The 16,356-nt window shown below is 37.1% G+C and overlaps 1 protein-coding gene across 1 annotated transcript; it reads left to right on the forward strand.

The window, feature by feature from the left end:
• Positions 1-363: 363 nt before the first annotated feature.
• On the forward strand, positions 364-15,578 carry LOC121255978 (FAD synthetase 2, chloroplastic-like). The gene is made up of 5 exons (XM_041156554.1): positions 364-853; positions 5,266-5,318; positions 8,023-8,158; positions 14,759-14,934; positions 15,032-15,578. Exons 1-5 carry the CDS (start codon positions 591-593, stop codon positions 15,532-15,534), a joined length of 1,131 nt encoding a protein of 376 aa, XP_041012488.1. The 5' UTR covers positions 364-590; the 3' UTR covers positions 15,535-15,578.
• The last annotated feature ends 778 nt before the right edge of the window (positions 15,579-16,356 follow it).

The following is a 16,356-nucleotide window of genomic DNA, read 5'->3' on the forward strand; positions in this document are numbered from 1 at the left end:
CTCACACACCTTCTGTCCCCGCACGATTATTCTTTACCACTCCACGCCACCCTGACTTCCACTACTTCCGTTATAATTGTTTCCACGTCCCACTTACTCTGCTCCATCCTTTTCTAGAGAGAGAAAAAGGAGGAGAATCGATGCTAGAAACCTACTGTTTTTGCAAAACCAATACTTAAAAAATGAGAAACTCGATATAGATTTTGCAATTAGCTCATAAAAAACTATTATGTAAATTTAACTTCTTAAATTACTGAAATATCAGTGTTTATCAATTCAATTCCCAGAGGTGCAGTACTAACCAGCATAGGTCACTTGTAAAAAAAAAAACAAGTATAGGTCACTTACCAAAAAAAAAAAAAGCATAAGTCATATTTTTCAACTGGAATTGTACGAAAAGAAAATGGTTTAAGAAGATGTTATCCGGAAGAATTGTTGATCAAAGAATTGGCCGATCCCACACGACAGTCTCGCACGCACGGACCGCCTGGCGCCTGGTTCTCTCTTTGTAGAAGAGGAACTGAAGAGCACGTTTGTCGAGGCGATTCTTCGAAAACACGACACGAGAGCTTTTTTATTTCTAGCGACTGATGATAATGTTGGCCGGTGGTTCTCGTATCTCCTACCACTTACGAGAGTGCGACCACTGCTTCTTCGGTTTAGGTTTAGGGTTTTACAGCACCAGAATCATTCAGCTCTCCTTTGCCTCGCCTCCAAACTCTTCTTCTTCTACCCCCATTACCCCTGCCACTCATCACCTCCCGCGTCGATCGAAAAGCACTTCATCTCCTTCTTGTCATCGCATCCAATCCAAGTCCCCTGGCGAATTTCCTACACTTTCCAGTTGCTTTAGGTTCGTTTCTGTTCTATCGCGCGTCTTGTTGATATTTTCTTGTATTCTGCTTGGTTGTAAGTAATTTTTGTTTGGTGCGTTTGCGAAGCATGAAAATGAAATGCCGGCTTAGTTATACATACCATTGATCTTGATGCCGGCCTGGAAAGTAAATTTTTATATGCCGGATTTCTTATCAGAAGTTATACCATTCCATTGCTTTCTGATTGTTTTAGGTGCTGTTCTATTGATTTTTGTTGTATTTATTATGAAAATTCGAAATTTCATGGAATAATATAGAATCCTGCACTCTGCGATGGTTTCTGGTTCTGTTTTCCTTTCTTACGTTTCAAATTCGTTCAAATCTTGATGAGCCTCATGTTCGGCTTCTGAGAAAGATGTGTTGAAGGACATTTAATTAAATAAGATTCGTTAGAGTGTGTCCACAATACTGCTCCCTGCGACCGCTCTAAAAGGGGCTTGTGGTGTGCAATATCAAATGACGTACAAAACTACAAAACTAAGCATGTCTATCTAACGTCAATTAGTTTTAGGTGGATTGACAGCACATTGTTCGACAAGATTCATACCCTAGGTGGTCTATATGTGGTTGGCCCTTATGAAAGATGAAATGTGGCCTTCAATGCCAAAGCTTTTGGAAGTCATAAGGGGTAGTGTATAGATATATGTGGTACCCTATATGATAAGGATAAGGGTAGGTGGTATATGAGATCCTACATTGCTTGGGAAGGAGAAGTTTTTGCTCTTTATAAGGTTCCAATGTGGCTCAAATTGTATCATTGACTAGTCCTTTTGGAGTATAGGCAATGTGGTTTTGGTCTTTCATTGGGGCGTTATAAATGGTATCAGAGTCTATCTCAACCATAAATGTGGGACTTGAGTCGTGCCACTTACAACGAATAGGCCCAACGAGGATGTCGGGAATTGAAGGGGGGGAGATTGTGATATCTCATATGATAAGGTTAATGGTAGGTGGTATATGAGATCCTACATTGATTGGGAATGAGAAGTTCTTGCTCTTTATAAGGTTCCTATGGGGCTCAAATTGTATCATTGACTAGTCTTTTTAGAGTATAAGCCATATGATTTGGGCATTCCATTGGGGCATTACAATATATGAAGAAATTACATCAGAATGTCGAAGAAAAAAAATACTTGAGATTGAATTAATGCAAGAAACTTGAGGTTTTTAAGTTAAAATTTTATTAATGAAGAAAAAATGGTGTGGCCCGAGTACATGGGATGTATTCACTTGTAACACCCCCTTCCTGTAGGTTAGGAGCGTTACATACTTTTGAAACTTCTCTTGGTAAAGAGACCCAACATAATAAAAATACCTACTTTATCGAAAATAAATTCCTAAAAGAAAATAACAAAAATTTAGTCTCATAGCAAGAAAATTTAAAACTGATCTTTCAATGAAAAGGAAAGACACTTATTAACTAAGTCTGAAAATCCCGACAAATAATAGATGCCTGGTCGTCACCTCATCAACACTATCTTCTCTACCTGGACATTTTAAAAACATAAAAAAAAGGGAGTCAAATACTCAGCAAGTAGTACATCATACAATAAACATAATAAACATAGGTTTTTTTTGAAAAGCGTGCATACTAAATACTTATATACTAACATAAACATGTAACATGTACTATGCATAACTCATTAAACTTGTATTTTCCTTTCTTTAATGGCTAGCACACCTTAATCCCCATGTGCATGGTTGTGCAACGATTCCACTGCCTATGCCACAAGGGGAACTGCTTAACTTATCATAACATACTTTGGTGGACCACGCTTAGGTCCGCGGCTGGCACACCCACCCATAATAGGATTGTTACAGTATCTCTTATGGCCATTCTTAAAGCTTCTTTCATAACTTGTCTTTTATCTTTCTTAGCATGTAGAACACGTAATGACGTAGCCTATCGTAATCATAATTGAAACATAATATGATGCATGTAAAACATATAATAACATTACATTGAAACTCACTTTCATCATTTTATAACTGGGTACATAAAAAGGAGCTTTCAATAAAGAGCTGTACATAAATAATACTTAAAAAAATAGTTTACCAAACATATAAGGGTATGATAATGCTACTTACCTCTTTGCTTCTATTGATAACAAACGCGTCAATAATCACCTACTTGGGGTTGCTGGAAAAGGGTTGGATTTGATAGGGTGAGGCTGGTTCTTTTTTCAACCTTCTGAAATTGCAGCAGTTTTCTAGGGTTAGCGATTGGTTTTCTTGAAGAGCATCACACGGGATTGCTATAAAAACTTTCCAGACTCACAGCAGCCTCTGTCTTTTCTAGATTTCAGGCCATACAGTCCTTTTAATGGACCTGAAAAACCTAATAATAGGGCTATACGAATTTAACTCAGTTTGTTTTGAAAAGGGGTTCTAGGAATCCTAATGACTTGGAGTTCTGGGGTAAATATGTTGCTATTCTTTGGATCCATTTAGGAGTCATAAATGGGGATGGTTTCCAATTATCATGAATTTAACAGCCAAAAATCAAATGGGCTTTGGCTAGAAAATACTTGGGCTTATCCATCCATAAATGGGCTGAATCTACTCAATTTTGAATCTAGGTTCATAATTTCATATCCAATCCTATCTCCTCAATACTAGATCCTCAAATAATAAAGCCTGAAAAAACTTGGCCCATGTTCCAAACTTGTAAAGCCTAAAACAATTTGGGTTTGGATGTTACAAACACCCCCCCCCCCTTTAAAATCCCGTCCTCAGAATTTGCTAGCACCTCAAGTGTACTTATATGCATACTCATCCTTCATCTTATCTCCGCATCTAATTGGAATTTGCTAGTACCCCTATCTCTTGGCGTGTTAGTGCTATTCCTAGCATTCGATGCTATTCTAATTACCAAGCAAGCAAATAAAATAATTCTACCACACTATTGACCAAGCCAAGACATATCCTAGGTAATCCTACTCCTTAAAAAAATTCTTCTCTTTAAAACTTAAAAAATCATTTTTTAAAAAAAAAATGTTTTAATCTAAAAAAAAAACATTGCTTATCTTTTCAAAATGTCGGCGGAATTTCTCGACCTGGGCTCTGATACTTAATTGTAACGCCCTAAGGAAAGGGAGGCCCAAGTCACATTTGGACTTATACTCCAAAAGGATTGGTCAATGATTCCAAAAGGGTTGGAATCATTATAAAGAGCAAGAACTTCTCATTTCCAAGCAATATGGGATCTCATACATTACTTACCCTTATCACTTTTTAGTCAGTATGGGGTATCACATCAAGAGACATGCGTAATAAGAGAATGAAGAAAGAGCAAAAAATGTCCAGAAAACTAGAGAACAAACGACCACAAAATGAGTACACAACTAATGATAAAAGAAAACTATCCTCAATATCAACCATTGTCTTTTCCTTATCCTCAAAGCTTCAATTGTTTTTCTATTCTTATGATCAATAAAAAAAATTGTTTCTTTCTTTCCAAATACAGCAAATTAAGCAACTCGTGATCATCTTCCACATGGTTTCTCTCTGTAAGCAATCAAACTTCCATTTTACACAAGCCAATGTTTCCACCACAGAGTGAATCATGACCCAATCTAGGCCAAACAACCCAAAAATGGCATTCAAAGAGTGATATCCACCTCACAATGCAAAAATAAATATTCATTCGTTTCATTGCTTCTTCTACCCATGCAACATGAATCCATTAACGGGATTCGATCAGAGTATTTTATAATTATATGGGTTTATTTTAATTGGCACTGGGTGTCCAAGAACAAAGTCCCAACTAATCCCCAAGGTGCACAGGCCCTCTGCAAGGAGTTTTCCGCAAGTGCAGCTCGGGTAATTCAAGGGGAAGTTCCCCCAGTCCGATGGCCCTCAGAAATTGTTTGCACCCAAGAGGATTCGAATCTTAGACCTGGAGGGAGTATACCACCAAGACTAAGACCTTTACCACTTGAGCCAATCTTCATAGTATCTTGATTGGAAATGTATATTCTACAATCAGCTCCACTTACTTGCCCTTTGAAAACTTGTAGGTGTTTAAACAGAATATTGCTTATTAAACCAGATATGTTTGGTGCCCTGCTTTCTTATCAGAACCATTTGTTTGGTTGATCTATGATTTCCACATAAATTGAACCATTCAATAGCAATTGAAAGAAGATATTGTTCATATTGGGACCCAAATAATTATGTCTTATTAAGTCGAAGTTTTAATGTATATGGAAAACATAATTTCCCTCTATACTTTAGCTGTAGAAATAGCTATGAATCAAACTAATTGTTATTTGAATGTTGAAAAGGTTCTAGTATGGAATCGTTACTACACCACCCATCAATGCATACATATGCTGCTTTTCATATAATATTTTGGTCAAGGATCTGATTTGCTTCTGTTCTTGCACAGCCAACAAGAAGAGGATCATGAGCTTCCATCCAAAGGATTGTCCCCCGTGTCAGGTTTCTTTCATCCTCGTTTATGTAGTTTCCCATAATTACCATCCATTTATATAACTGATGTTTCTAATGGAAAATGCTAGTCCTCCCATTGGGATCGTTTTTTAATATTTTTTTGTACTTAATGATTAAGGAAGTGTTTTTTTTAATGATGTTGTGAATTTATTTTCTTAAAAAAATATTTAAAAATGTTAGAAAATGCATTTGAAAAAAAAGCCAAAAAAAAAAAAAAAAACCCTTACATGAAATGCACTAGTGGGAGCCCCCATCGGGTGCTCCCAACGGTGGCTGTAGAGCCACCCGTTTTTAATTATGTGATATTCTAAATAGAAGAGCTTCTAGAGTATGTTTGCCGATCCATTTGTTAGGTTTCTTTCTAGGTGTTTCTCCTGTGCCTGGATAGTAGTTTGACGTTAGATGTACTTGGGAAATAAGAAATGTAGCTGGATTTATTATATTTAGAATGCTAAGAAGGAGAATAGTACTTGTAAGATTATATGCCAAGGGCTTATTGTCTCAAAAGCTTCCCCTTTTTACAATCAAATGCCTTTGGATCATGAGGTTCTAAATCTAGAGTTACTGATAACTATCAACAAATATCATGGGATGTGAGCATGTGGGATTTGAATTACATTTCTTGATTATTCACGCTACTTAGGCCCGGTTTGGATACAAAAGTCCCCTCAACTCATATCAACTCATCTCATCTAATCATTACAACTATCCTAATTTTCCACACAAAATATAATAAATAATTCAATTTTTTCAAATCTCAAAACAATAATAATATTAAAAAATAATATTCTAATAATTTTTTATTCAACTTTTAACTTTCATCTCAACTCATTATCCAAACCTCCCCTTAGACTTTTATAGTTTTGTTGACATGTTAAAAAGCACAGTACAACCAAAAGAAAAAGTTAACATGTTTTTGGCGCCTTCAAATTGGGAGTTACTTATTCATTGTAAAATTAATTGGCAGGGTATTTAGTTCCAAATGATGCTGCAATTACTGTGATGAGAGCCTTGCCTACAAAATTGGACTAGTGAATGCCTATGATTTGTTGACTGTCCATATGGTCCTTTGCATTTCATTTTAAGCAGATTTATCCCAATACTCTCTAAACTTATCAAAAGAAATAAAAACAAACTCTGGAAACTGAAAAGTGAGATGGGTTAATGGACTACATAAAGGAACTTTTTTTTTTTAAGTAATAAGAAATTTTATTAAGACGAATAAATAGGCATAGCCCAAGTACACATGAAGTATACAAGCAGAAACACCTAAATACATGCTACAAACTAGGAACTAGGAAAGTCTGAAAGAAAATCATGAAGACTATCCCCATTCAATACAAGAACATTTTCCCAAAGACATAAAGCTCGGATGAAAAACTCTCTAAATTCTCCTAACGAACATTTTCTATCATCAAAACACTGACCATTTCTTTCCAGCCATAGGCACGCATCAAACATAAAGGAAACATCATCCAAATTTCTGCAATGCGACGAGTACCCATAAACCCTTTCCAACAAGCCAAGAGATCCACCGCCCTCTTAGGCATCACCCAAGCAATGCCTGACTTGCTGAAAATCTTGTCCCAGAAAGTCTTAGCCACCTCACAGTGCAGAAACAAATGGTCAACAGATTCACCATCTTTCTTACACAAATAGCACCAATCTAAACAGATTATACCACGTTTTCTCAAATTATCTGTTGTCAAGATTTTCCCGAGAGACACCAACCAGCAGAAAAAAGCAACTTTACTAGGCGCCTTGGATCTCTAAATGCACTTAAAAGGAAATTGGTTGACACAATGACAAGCCAGCATTTTATAATAAGAGCTGACAGTAAAAATAGAATTTCCAGCATGTTTCCACAGCAATTTGTCCTCCCTTCCCTGCACAATCTTCATATCATACAACCTATGGAAAAAATCTGAAACAACGGGCATTTCCCAATCATGAGCATCTCTAATAAATCTCACATAAAGAAACTCATGCTAGATGTTTATCTTTTGAAGAAGTTGGAGAACTAGATACGTACAGTGAGAATGATAAATCCTGAATATATGAAAGCCAAATAAGGAATGAACCTTAAAATTTGACATTGCACTAACTTGTCAAAAAGAAAGTATCAGAGTATTGAAATTACTTTAAAAAAAATGTTTGAGTATCCAAATCTCTGTTTTCCTGCACCTACCTAGCCAGGTGCTCTTCTTATATGGACCTTGTATACTTGAGACTCTTCGCTTATTTTATTAAAAATGACTTGTAGAAAAAAAGGTATCAGCGTATTGAAATAATGCACTGAATTATGTTCAATTAGAAAACATAATTGCTCTGCTCTCCCAATTTTAAGGAGAGCAGAGCAATGGACATTGCTGCCCACCGGCCACCATGGAGATCTCCCTCTCTCCTTTTCCTTTCTGCTGAAAATGTGACGTCTAATAAATTCTCTTAAATGAAGGCTAGTCTGTCTGTCTGTGTCAGTATAAGTGTGTTGAAAGTTGCTAGCCTTCGTTGATATATTATGTTAGCAATCCTCTGTATCTCTTTCTATGCATACACACATTAAATGCCTACATAGGTAAGTATATATGTTGTGTGTGTGGTCTTTCTTATGACATATGATATATCCTATAGGCTTTTTAATGGAGCGAATTTACTAAAAAAAAAATAATGACTCCATGGTTATCATTTCCAGGAGGAATAGTAGCATTGGGAAAGTTCGATGCCCTTCACATTGGCCACCGAGAACTTGCAATTGAAGCAGCAAAGGTGGGACCTCCATTTCTTTTGTCATTCGTTGGAATGGCTGAAATACTTGGTTGGGAACTTAGGTATGGATATTATGCATCTTTAGTATCTGTTTATTTCAAATCCTCTCTCTCTCTCTATGATTTATGGAGTGGTAGTCCATTGCCTTTGCCCTTGGACTTATTAAGAGTCTTGTTGCTGTGGTACGGAAAGGTTGGTTTTGTACCATGAGAGAAGTAAAATTGGTTGAGGTATGACTAATTGCATAAGTTGCTTCTGTCAAAATAAGGTGAAACACTGTATGAATGGCCAAATGCCCTGGCCTTGAGATTCCGTATATTATATAATCTGTACAAAGCAATTCTATACATGGAAATAAATCATTATGTGCCTAATTCTAGCCCTATACATGGAAGTTACAATCTGTCAAATATTAACTAGAAAAATAAGGAAAGAGTTGAATAAGGAAAGAATAATGGGCAGTGTTGCTGTCCATTGACAGCCCCCCTCAAATTGATGCAGGTTGATCAACAAGCATCAATTTGCTACTTAAGAAGCAATGTCGATGGCGAGTAAGAGCTTTGGTGAAGATATCAGCAACTTGGAGTTCAGTGGAAATGTGTGGAAGAGTGATAACACGAGCTTCAAATGCTTCACGGATGGAGTGACAGTCGACTTCAATATGCTTCGTGCGCTCATGATAGACAGGATTGGCCGTGATCTGAATAGCACTCGTATTATCAGCATGTAGAGGTGTAGGATTGGTCTCAGAAAAATCTAGCTCAGCAAGCAAACCTCGAAGCCAAATAATTTCGGAACAAGCAAGAGACATCGCCCGATACTCAGATTCGGTAGATGACTTAGAGACTCTGTCTTGCTTCTTACTCTTCCAGGAGATCAATGCATCACCTAAGAACACACACCAACCAGTGATGGAACGACGTGTATCCGCGCAACCGGCCCAATCAGCATCACTATAAGTAGTAAGACGAGGAGAAGTGCCTGAAGGAAAGAATAAGCCACGGCAGAAGTGCCCTGAACATAGCGTATGATCCTACAGATAGCAGCCAAATGAAAGATGACAAGGAGTCTGAAGAAATTAACTGACTTGCTGTACTGCAAAGGAAATGTCAGGTCTAGTAATGGTGAGATAGACAAGGCTACCTACCAACTTCCGGTATAAACTAGGATCAGCAAGTAAGTCACCCTCTTCTTTGCGAAGCTTGACATTCAATTCCATGGGAGTATCAACAAAGGTAGCCTCCTGCAGGCTGGCTATAGCCACTAGATCACTAGCATACTCATGTTGGTTGAGAGAAATACCAGATGAACTACGATGCACCTCAAGGCCGAGAAAGTATGTGAGAGACCCAAGGTCTTTCATATGAAAGGACTCAGAGAGATGAGTCTTGAGTTGACCAAGTAAAATAGAATCGGAACCAGTAATCACAATATCATCAACATAAACCAAAAGAACAACAATACCCATGTTTGATTTCCGAAGAAACAAGGAAGTGTCATACTTGCTTTGCTTGAATGAGAATTGTAATAAAGTTGTTCAAAATTTATCAAACCAGGCCCTCGGAGCTTGTTTGAGACCATAAAGGGAGCGACGAAGCTTACGCACATGTGAAGTCGAAGAAGAAAACAATCCCGAGTGTGGCTTCATATAAATTCACTCTTTAAGATCCCCATGAAGAAAAGCATTCTTGACATCCATCTGATGTAATGGCCAATCATTGGAAGTAGCAAGAGCTAGAATCGTACGAACAGTAGTCATCTTAGCCACAGGAGCAAAGGTTTCTTCATAATTAACACCATATTCCTGATTATTCCCAAGTGCAACAAGCCGAGCTTTGTAACGATCCAAACTGCCATCCAATCGAACCTTGACTGAATAAACCCATTTGCAACCCAGAGGAACAATTGTTGGAGGACATGGCTCAATGTCCCAGGTGTGATTGGCTTCTAGAGTAGCAATTTCTTCCTACATATCTTGTGCCAACAGTCATGCTTGGCAGCTTGTGAGTAGGATGTGGGAATATCAAAATTGGACAATGCAGAAGTAAGAGCTGAAATAGAATTGCCGGAACTGGAAGAAGTAAACCCATACCTATCCGGGGGTACCGACACTCGAGGAGAGCGACGTACCAAAGGCGCAGGAGGTACTATAATTGGCTGATTCAGAAGCATGGTAGGACTAGATATCGGGTGAGCTACCGGAAGAGACTTTGGGCGGGAGCGTCCTGTATACACAATACCTGGTTTAAAGTGAGAGCTGACTTGATGAAGATCTGGAATTGCTGCTCAAAGGAGGGAAGGACCACAGTAGAAGAGGAGGGCACAGAAGACACATGAAAGAGATGTTGATTTTCAAAGAAAATAACATTCCTAAAAATGCGTGTACGATGTAATATAGGATCATAGCAAACAAATCCCTTTTGACACACATTATAATCCAAGAATGCACATCTAACAGATTGAGCAGATAATTTATGTCACTCATGAGCAGGTAAATGAACAAAACATACACAACCAAAGGTACGGAGATTATGATAACTAGGTTGCTTAGCAAACAAGCGGAAGTAGGGAGACTCCATATGTAAGACTTGAGAAGGTAAACGATTAATCAAATGAGTAGCAGTTTTCAGAGCCTCGACCCAGAACATGGATGGAACAGATGATTCTAACAAGAGAGTACGTACCACATCTAGGAGATGAGGATTTTTGCGTTCGGCTACTCCATTGTGTTGTGGAGTAGCAGGACATGAACGTTGATGAATAATACCTTTGGAAACCAAGAATGCCTGAAACTCAGTAGACAAATATTCACCACCAGAATCTGTGCGTAATGTCTTAATAAAAGCAGAAAATTGATTGTCAACATACACTAAAAACTCGGTGAAAGTACGAAAAACCTCAGATTTAGAGCGAAGAAAATAGACCCAAGTAAATCTGCTATGATCATTAGGGGTGTAATCGGTCCGGTTCAATCCGGTTTTGGACAAAATCTAGGACTAAACCAGTATGTACCGGTTTTGTATTTTTCAAAACCAATTACGCACCGGTTACCCACCTATGGTTTTACCGGTTTCCGGTCCGATTCGGTCCGGTTTTTTGGTTTTTTTAAAATGTAAGTTTCACAATTTTTCATTAAAAATTTGTTTATAAAAAAAAAAATTGATTTAAAAAAATCTGTTTTATACTTTTATTAATATATTAGACTATTGGTATAGTTATAAGTTATATATTAGTATTAGTTATAAACTATATATTTAATATTAGTATTAGTTATAAACTTTTAGTGATTTAGTATTAACATTTTATGTAATAATTTATAAATTATAATAAGAAATTATTTCATATATGAATATATATATATATAATTATATATATTATATATAAAAATTTCACATAAAAATTTATAATTATACATAATATATAAAACTTATATATACAATAATAAAAATATTATTTTTTATATATATTTTTTATCAACCGGTGCGGTCCGAAAAATCTAAAACCGGAACCGGACCGTAGCCGGCCGGTTTTCACATTCTATGAACCGGTTCCAGACTGGACCGGTTCAAAACCGGTGGACCGGTTTTCCGGTTTTTTGGTTTGAATTTACACCCCTAATGATCATCAATGAAAGTTACATAATATTTAAATTTTTCATGTGAACTAACTGGGGAGGGTCCCCAAACATCACTATGAATAAGATCAAAGCAGTGAGAAGTTCTATTAGCATGCAAAGGAAAGGGAAGAGTTTTGCTTTTACCAAGTTTGCAAGAATCACACTCAAAAGATAAAGAAGGACGTTCTTTATTACCAAGAAAAATAGAGTTCAATACATGAGATAAGATCTGAGTATTGGGATGGTCTAAACGATGATACCATACCTTACTAAGAGTTGGAACATTATTACAAGCAAAAGACTAAATAGAAGAAACTGAAGAAAGTGCTGGAACAGGAAAAAATAGTGGAAACAAGCGTCCCACTTTAGGTCCCTTCGCGATCGGCTTCCCCGTTACCTGGTCCTGCACAACACAACCATCACTAGAAAAATTAACAGCACAATTGTTATCAACTAATTGACCAACAAAAATAAGATTCGTGGAAAGCTGAGCAAGAAACACATCAGTGAACTTAGAAGAGGCATCTCCGATAGCAGTTATTGGCAAAGAACTGCCATTGGCAGTCTGAATGGCTGATTGACCAGCATAGAGCCGAACATGACAGAGCGATGGGGTTGTTTGTCATGTGATTAGAGGCCCCTGAGTCCACATACCAGAATTTAGTAGAATTTTTACCTTGGAACCCCATTGTCGATAATGCCAAAATGAGCATCTGTTGCACCATTTCTGGTGTGCAGTAATTTGCTGCAGGAGGTGCAGAAACAAAGGAAACACCTGAAGAAGAGCCATGTGCTGCAGAAGTTGCTGCTGGAGGAGCAATAACAGAAGTCTGAAATGCTTGGGCCTGACGATTCTGGGGGCGGATACGACATTCTTTGATAATGTGACCCTTCTTCTTGCAATAAGAACAATATTTCTTAGGACAATTGGCAGCAATATGCCCATATTCCTTGCAACAGAAACACTGCAAGTTTTTAGAATTCATAGGTGGTCCTCGTCCCTGGGCAGCATAAGCCACAGTTGTGGTCCCGGAACCGCCAGGAGATTGCTCCAGAATAGCTTGAGTACTAAGACGTCGTTCTTCGCAAAGTAACTCACCAAAACAAATATCAAGAGAGGGAACAGGTGATCTGTTCAATAGAGAAGAGCGAACAGATTCATATTCCGGGCGTAGTTTTATAAGAAACTGATCACGCCGACTAGTCTCGTGAAGAATCTGAATAGTCGAAAGAGCGACAACAGGAACATCCGCTGTAACCAAATTAGTATATTCATACCAAAGAGTCAGGAATGCTGGGTAGTAGTCTTGGATGGAAAGACTACCATATTGAAACATGGCAATTGCATGTTCCAACTGAAAGCGACGAGCATCATTAGCTTGATGATAAATCTTCTTAGTAATTCCACATGGATGGAGCGGAGCGATGAGCCCGCAAGTTGGTAACAATATGTGGCTCCAACGAGCCAAGAAGCCAAGACATAATCCGAGGATTCCGTATATTATATAATCTGTACAAAGCAATTCTATACATGGAAATAAATCATTATGCGCCTAATTCTAGCCCCATATATGGAAGTTACAATCTGTCAAATATTAACTAGAGAAATAAGGAAAGAGTTGAATAAGGAAAGAATAATGGGCAGCGTTGCTGTCCATTGACAGCTTCTTCTATGATTAATAATTTTGCCTTGTGAATATTAATTATTAAGAAAAAAATATAACACAGGGCAGGGGAGGGTGGATGCAAAATTAGAAGTGTTTATGTGGTTTTATGCACTTAATGGTCTTTTTTTACTACCATGGAGTGATCAGTGTGGGTCAAAATGACCTATTTGCTAGCAGAAAAGGGCTAAAAAGTCATTTGCACTTGAAGCTTGACAGGGTGGTGGATACTTCTTCTCAACTTTGGGATTGGGAAAGGAGAGTATTAAGAGGTAAAGTAATCCAAGTAAATACAACTGAGACCCTAGTGGTTGGCTCAAGTGGTAAGAGTCTTGGTCTTGGGCGGATACTCACTCCATTTCTAAGGTTCAAACCCTTGGGTGCAAACAATTTTAAAGGCCACGTCCCATTGGTGAAAAGCCGATGATTTATCTGATTTGTGTGATATGCGCGAATTACATGAGTCTTTTAAGATCAAAGTAAGGAAGACAACTTACAAATTCTTTATCAATTTCCTTTCATGCGTTTTCAAGTTCTATGGAATTGGTAAGAAAGATAATGATGTATCTATTTGATTATGCTTTATACACGTTCATTGCTGATTGCTTATGGAATTGGGGTTGGAGTTGTCTGGTATCATTGTTTTGATTTATTTTTCTCTGAAGAAAGAAAGAACACTTGCTTACACTTTCTCATAGTGAATGAGTTCATGAGAAATTACGGAGAACATGCATGTGGAAGGCCTGCGGGTAATACCAGTTTTTCTTATCATTATCATGTTGACCCGGAATTTTAGGTGCTTAATTATGCTATATCTGGATTGGAAGAAATCTTGCAATCATGTTGATAGGAAACTATAAATTGTTCTCTGGAAAATCATAGCTGCGACATAAATATAGGTTTTGAATTTTGCACGCACTTAATGGGCTTCTTCAAGAAGACCATGCATCTGTTACTGTCTATGCTGGTTGTGTTAAATTCATAGATTGATCTTATGCCCAAGATGGCTTTATTTTATTTCTGAAACATAGAGGTATCATTCCTTATTTAATCTTTGTGATGTAAGATGGGGCTTAGATTCAGAGATTAGGAGTTTCTGTAGTTAGTGTGGGTGGAATTTACTGCTCTCATTTAATATTGTGATACCATAATGGACGTGGAAGAGTAAAGTTGGCTATCTTTTTAATTCAAGTGAATAAGTCCAAATTTAGAGAAATTATAGCGGACTTGATAAAAATTTCAGGATTGTTTTTCCCCATTTTCTTAATAATTTTTATTATACTCTACATAGTATGGAAAATAGACTGACATTGTTCTTTATAGTCGAGCTTTCAACTCCATTTCATTCACCAAATTAAATTATTGTTTTTACCTTTGAACAGGGCTCCCATAGTTGCCAAATGTGACCGGAAGCGGATCCTTTCCTCTTGGGCCCCTTACTGTCGTAACATAGCTCCAGCAGAGTTTCAAATGGAATTTTCCAGTGTTCGCCATCTTACTCCAAGGCAATTTGTCGAGAAGTTATCAAAAGAGCTTGGAGTGCGTGGAGTTGTCGTAGGTAAATATAATGAAGATTGCTGGTTTTGTTACACTTTTTATGAGTACAAAATACTCTTGGTGACTAAAGTAGATGTGCTGATGTGAAATTTTGGCAGGTGAAAATTACCGATTTGGATATAGAGCTGCTGGTGATGCATTAAAACTGGTGAGGCTGTGTGAGGAGTATGGTATGGGGGCTTACGTAATAGAGTCTGTTATGGACAAGAACCAATATGCCAGAAATATGAACTCCAGTGATTCAAAAGAGAGAGGACAAGTATCATCTACTCGTGTTCGCCGTGCCCTTGCTGTAGGGGATATGAGATATGTTTCAGAGCTTTTGGGTCGTAAACATCGCCTTATATTGATGGCAAAAGACCAGGAAGGATTGACTCACAACAGAAGTCGGGTGTCAATTCCAAAGTCCTGCTTGCTAAATCTAGCTCCAAAGGAGGGTCTATATGAGAAGTGTTCTATTTTTATAGCTGATGAGAAGCTAGTACCTTGTAAAGTAGTTATAGACACAACAAGTATCCATGTTGAAATGGATGAGGTAGATTCATCTAATATTGTTGGTAATCAAGACTTCCACTTCTTTCGTATTGAATTTGGTGATTGAGAAGCTTGATTCAGTTTAATACATATTTTTTTTTTCTCATCTCATTTTAAGTTCAGGTAAACTGTTCACAGATGAATTGTTGCATATACGTTAGGGGGGCTATAGGACAAATGATTATTTTAGCAGCATTTTTTGGAGCATCTTTGTAGCTTGTATGGTGTATACTGAATGCATGATTTATTCCTTGGATGAATAAAATCTTACATCCTAATCGATGGAATTTCTTTTCAAGAACGGGTTGAAGCGAGGAACTCAACCTTATTACTGGTTTTGTTGGCTTGGTGTGTTGGGTTCGTTCGTTGTTCAATTGTTCCTCTCAAAATCGGTGGAGTTTAATAGATAATATTTGTCAATTAACTAATCAATATCATTAATTTAAAAGACTTATTATACAACTCAAGGATCAATAGTTGAGCCAAGATTAAAGTAGCTTTAATTTGTTGAATCAAATAAGATGCATGACATTTAAAAATGTTTTGGGATTTCGATTCAATTCTTAATATAAATTAATGAATAATTATATTTGAATGTCTTTACATCATAGATCACTCATGTGAGATAATTTGATTTGGAAGATAAATTTAAAATCCGAATCTGGCAAATCAAATTATGACACGTAGATAATGTCTGATGTTGGGCTTTCAAATAGCACTATTGATCTGTAGAGCTTCTTTCATAGCTAAAAAAAGAGTTTCTTTCATGAGATTTAAGATGAAAATAAATTCAAACAAAATTGCCAAATAAATTAAGTTTGCTCGTATAAGGTTTTTCCCTAACTCATTTATATATATATATATATATATATATAATTCCGTTTTGTTT

The sequence above is a fragment of the Juglans microcarpa x Juglans regia genome, chromosome 3D (genome assembly GCF_004785595.1).
Source record: "Juglans microcarpa x Juglans regia isolate MS1-56 chromosome 3D, Jm3101_v1.0, whole genome shotgun sequence".
Classification (NCBI taxonomy): Eukaryota; Viridiplantae; Streptophyta; class Magnoliopsida; order Fagales; family Juglandaceae; genus Juglans; species Juglans microcarpa x Juglans regia.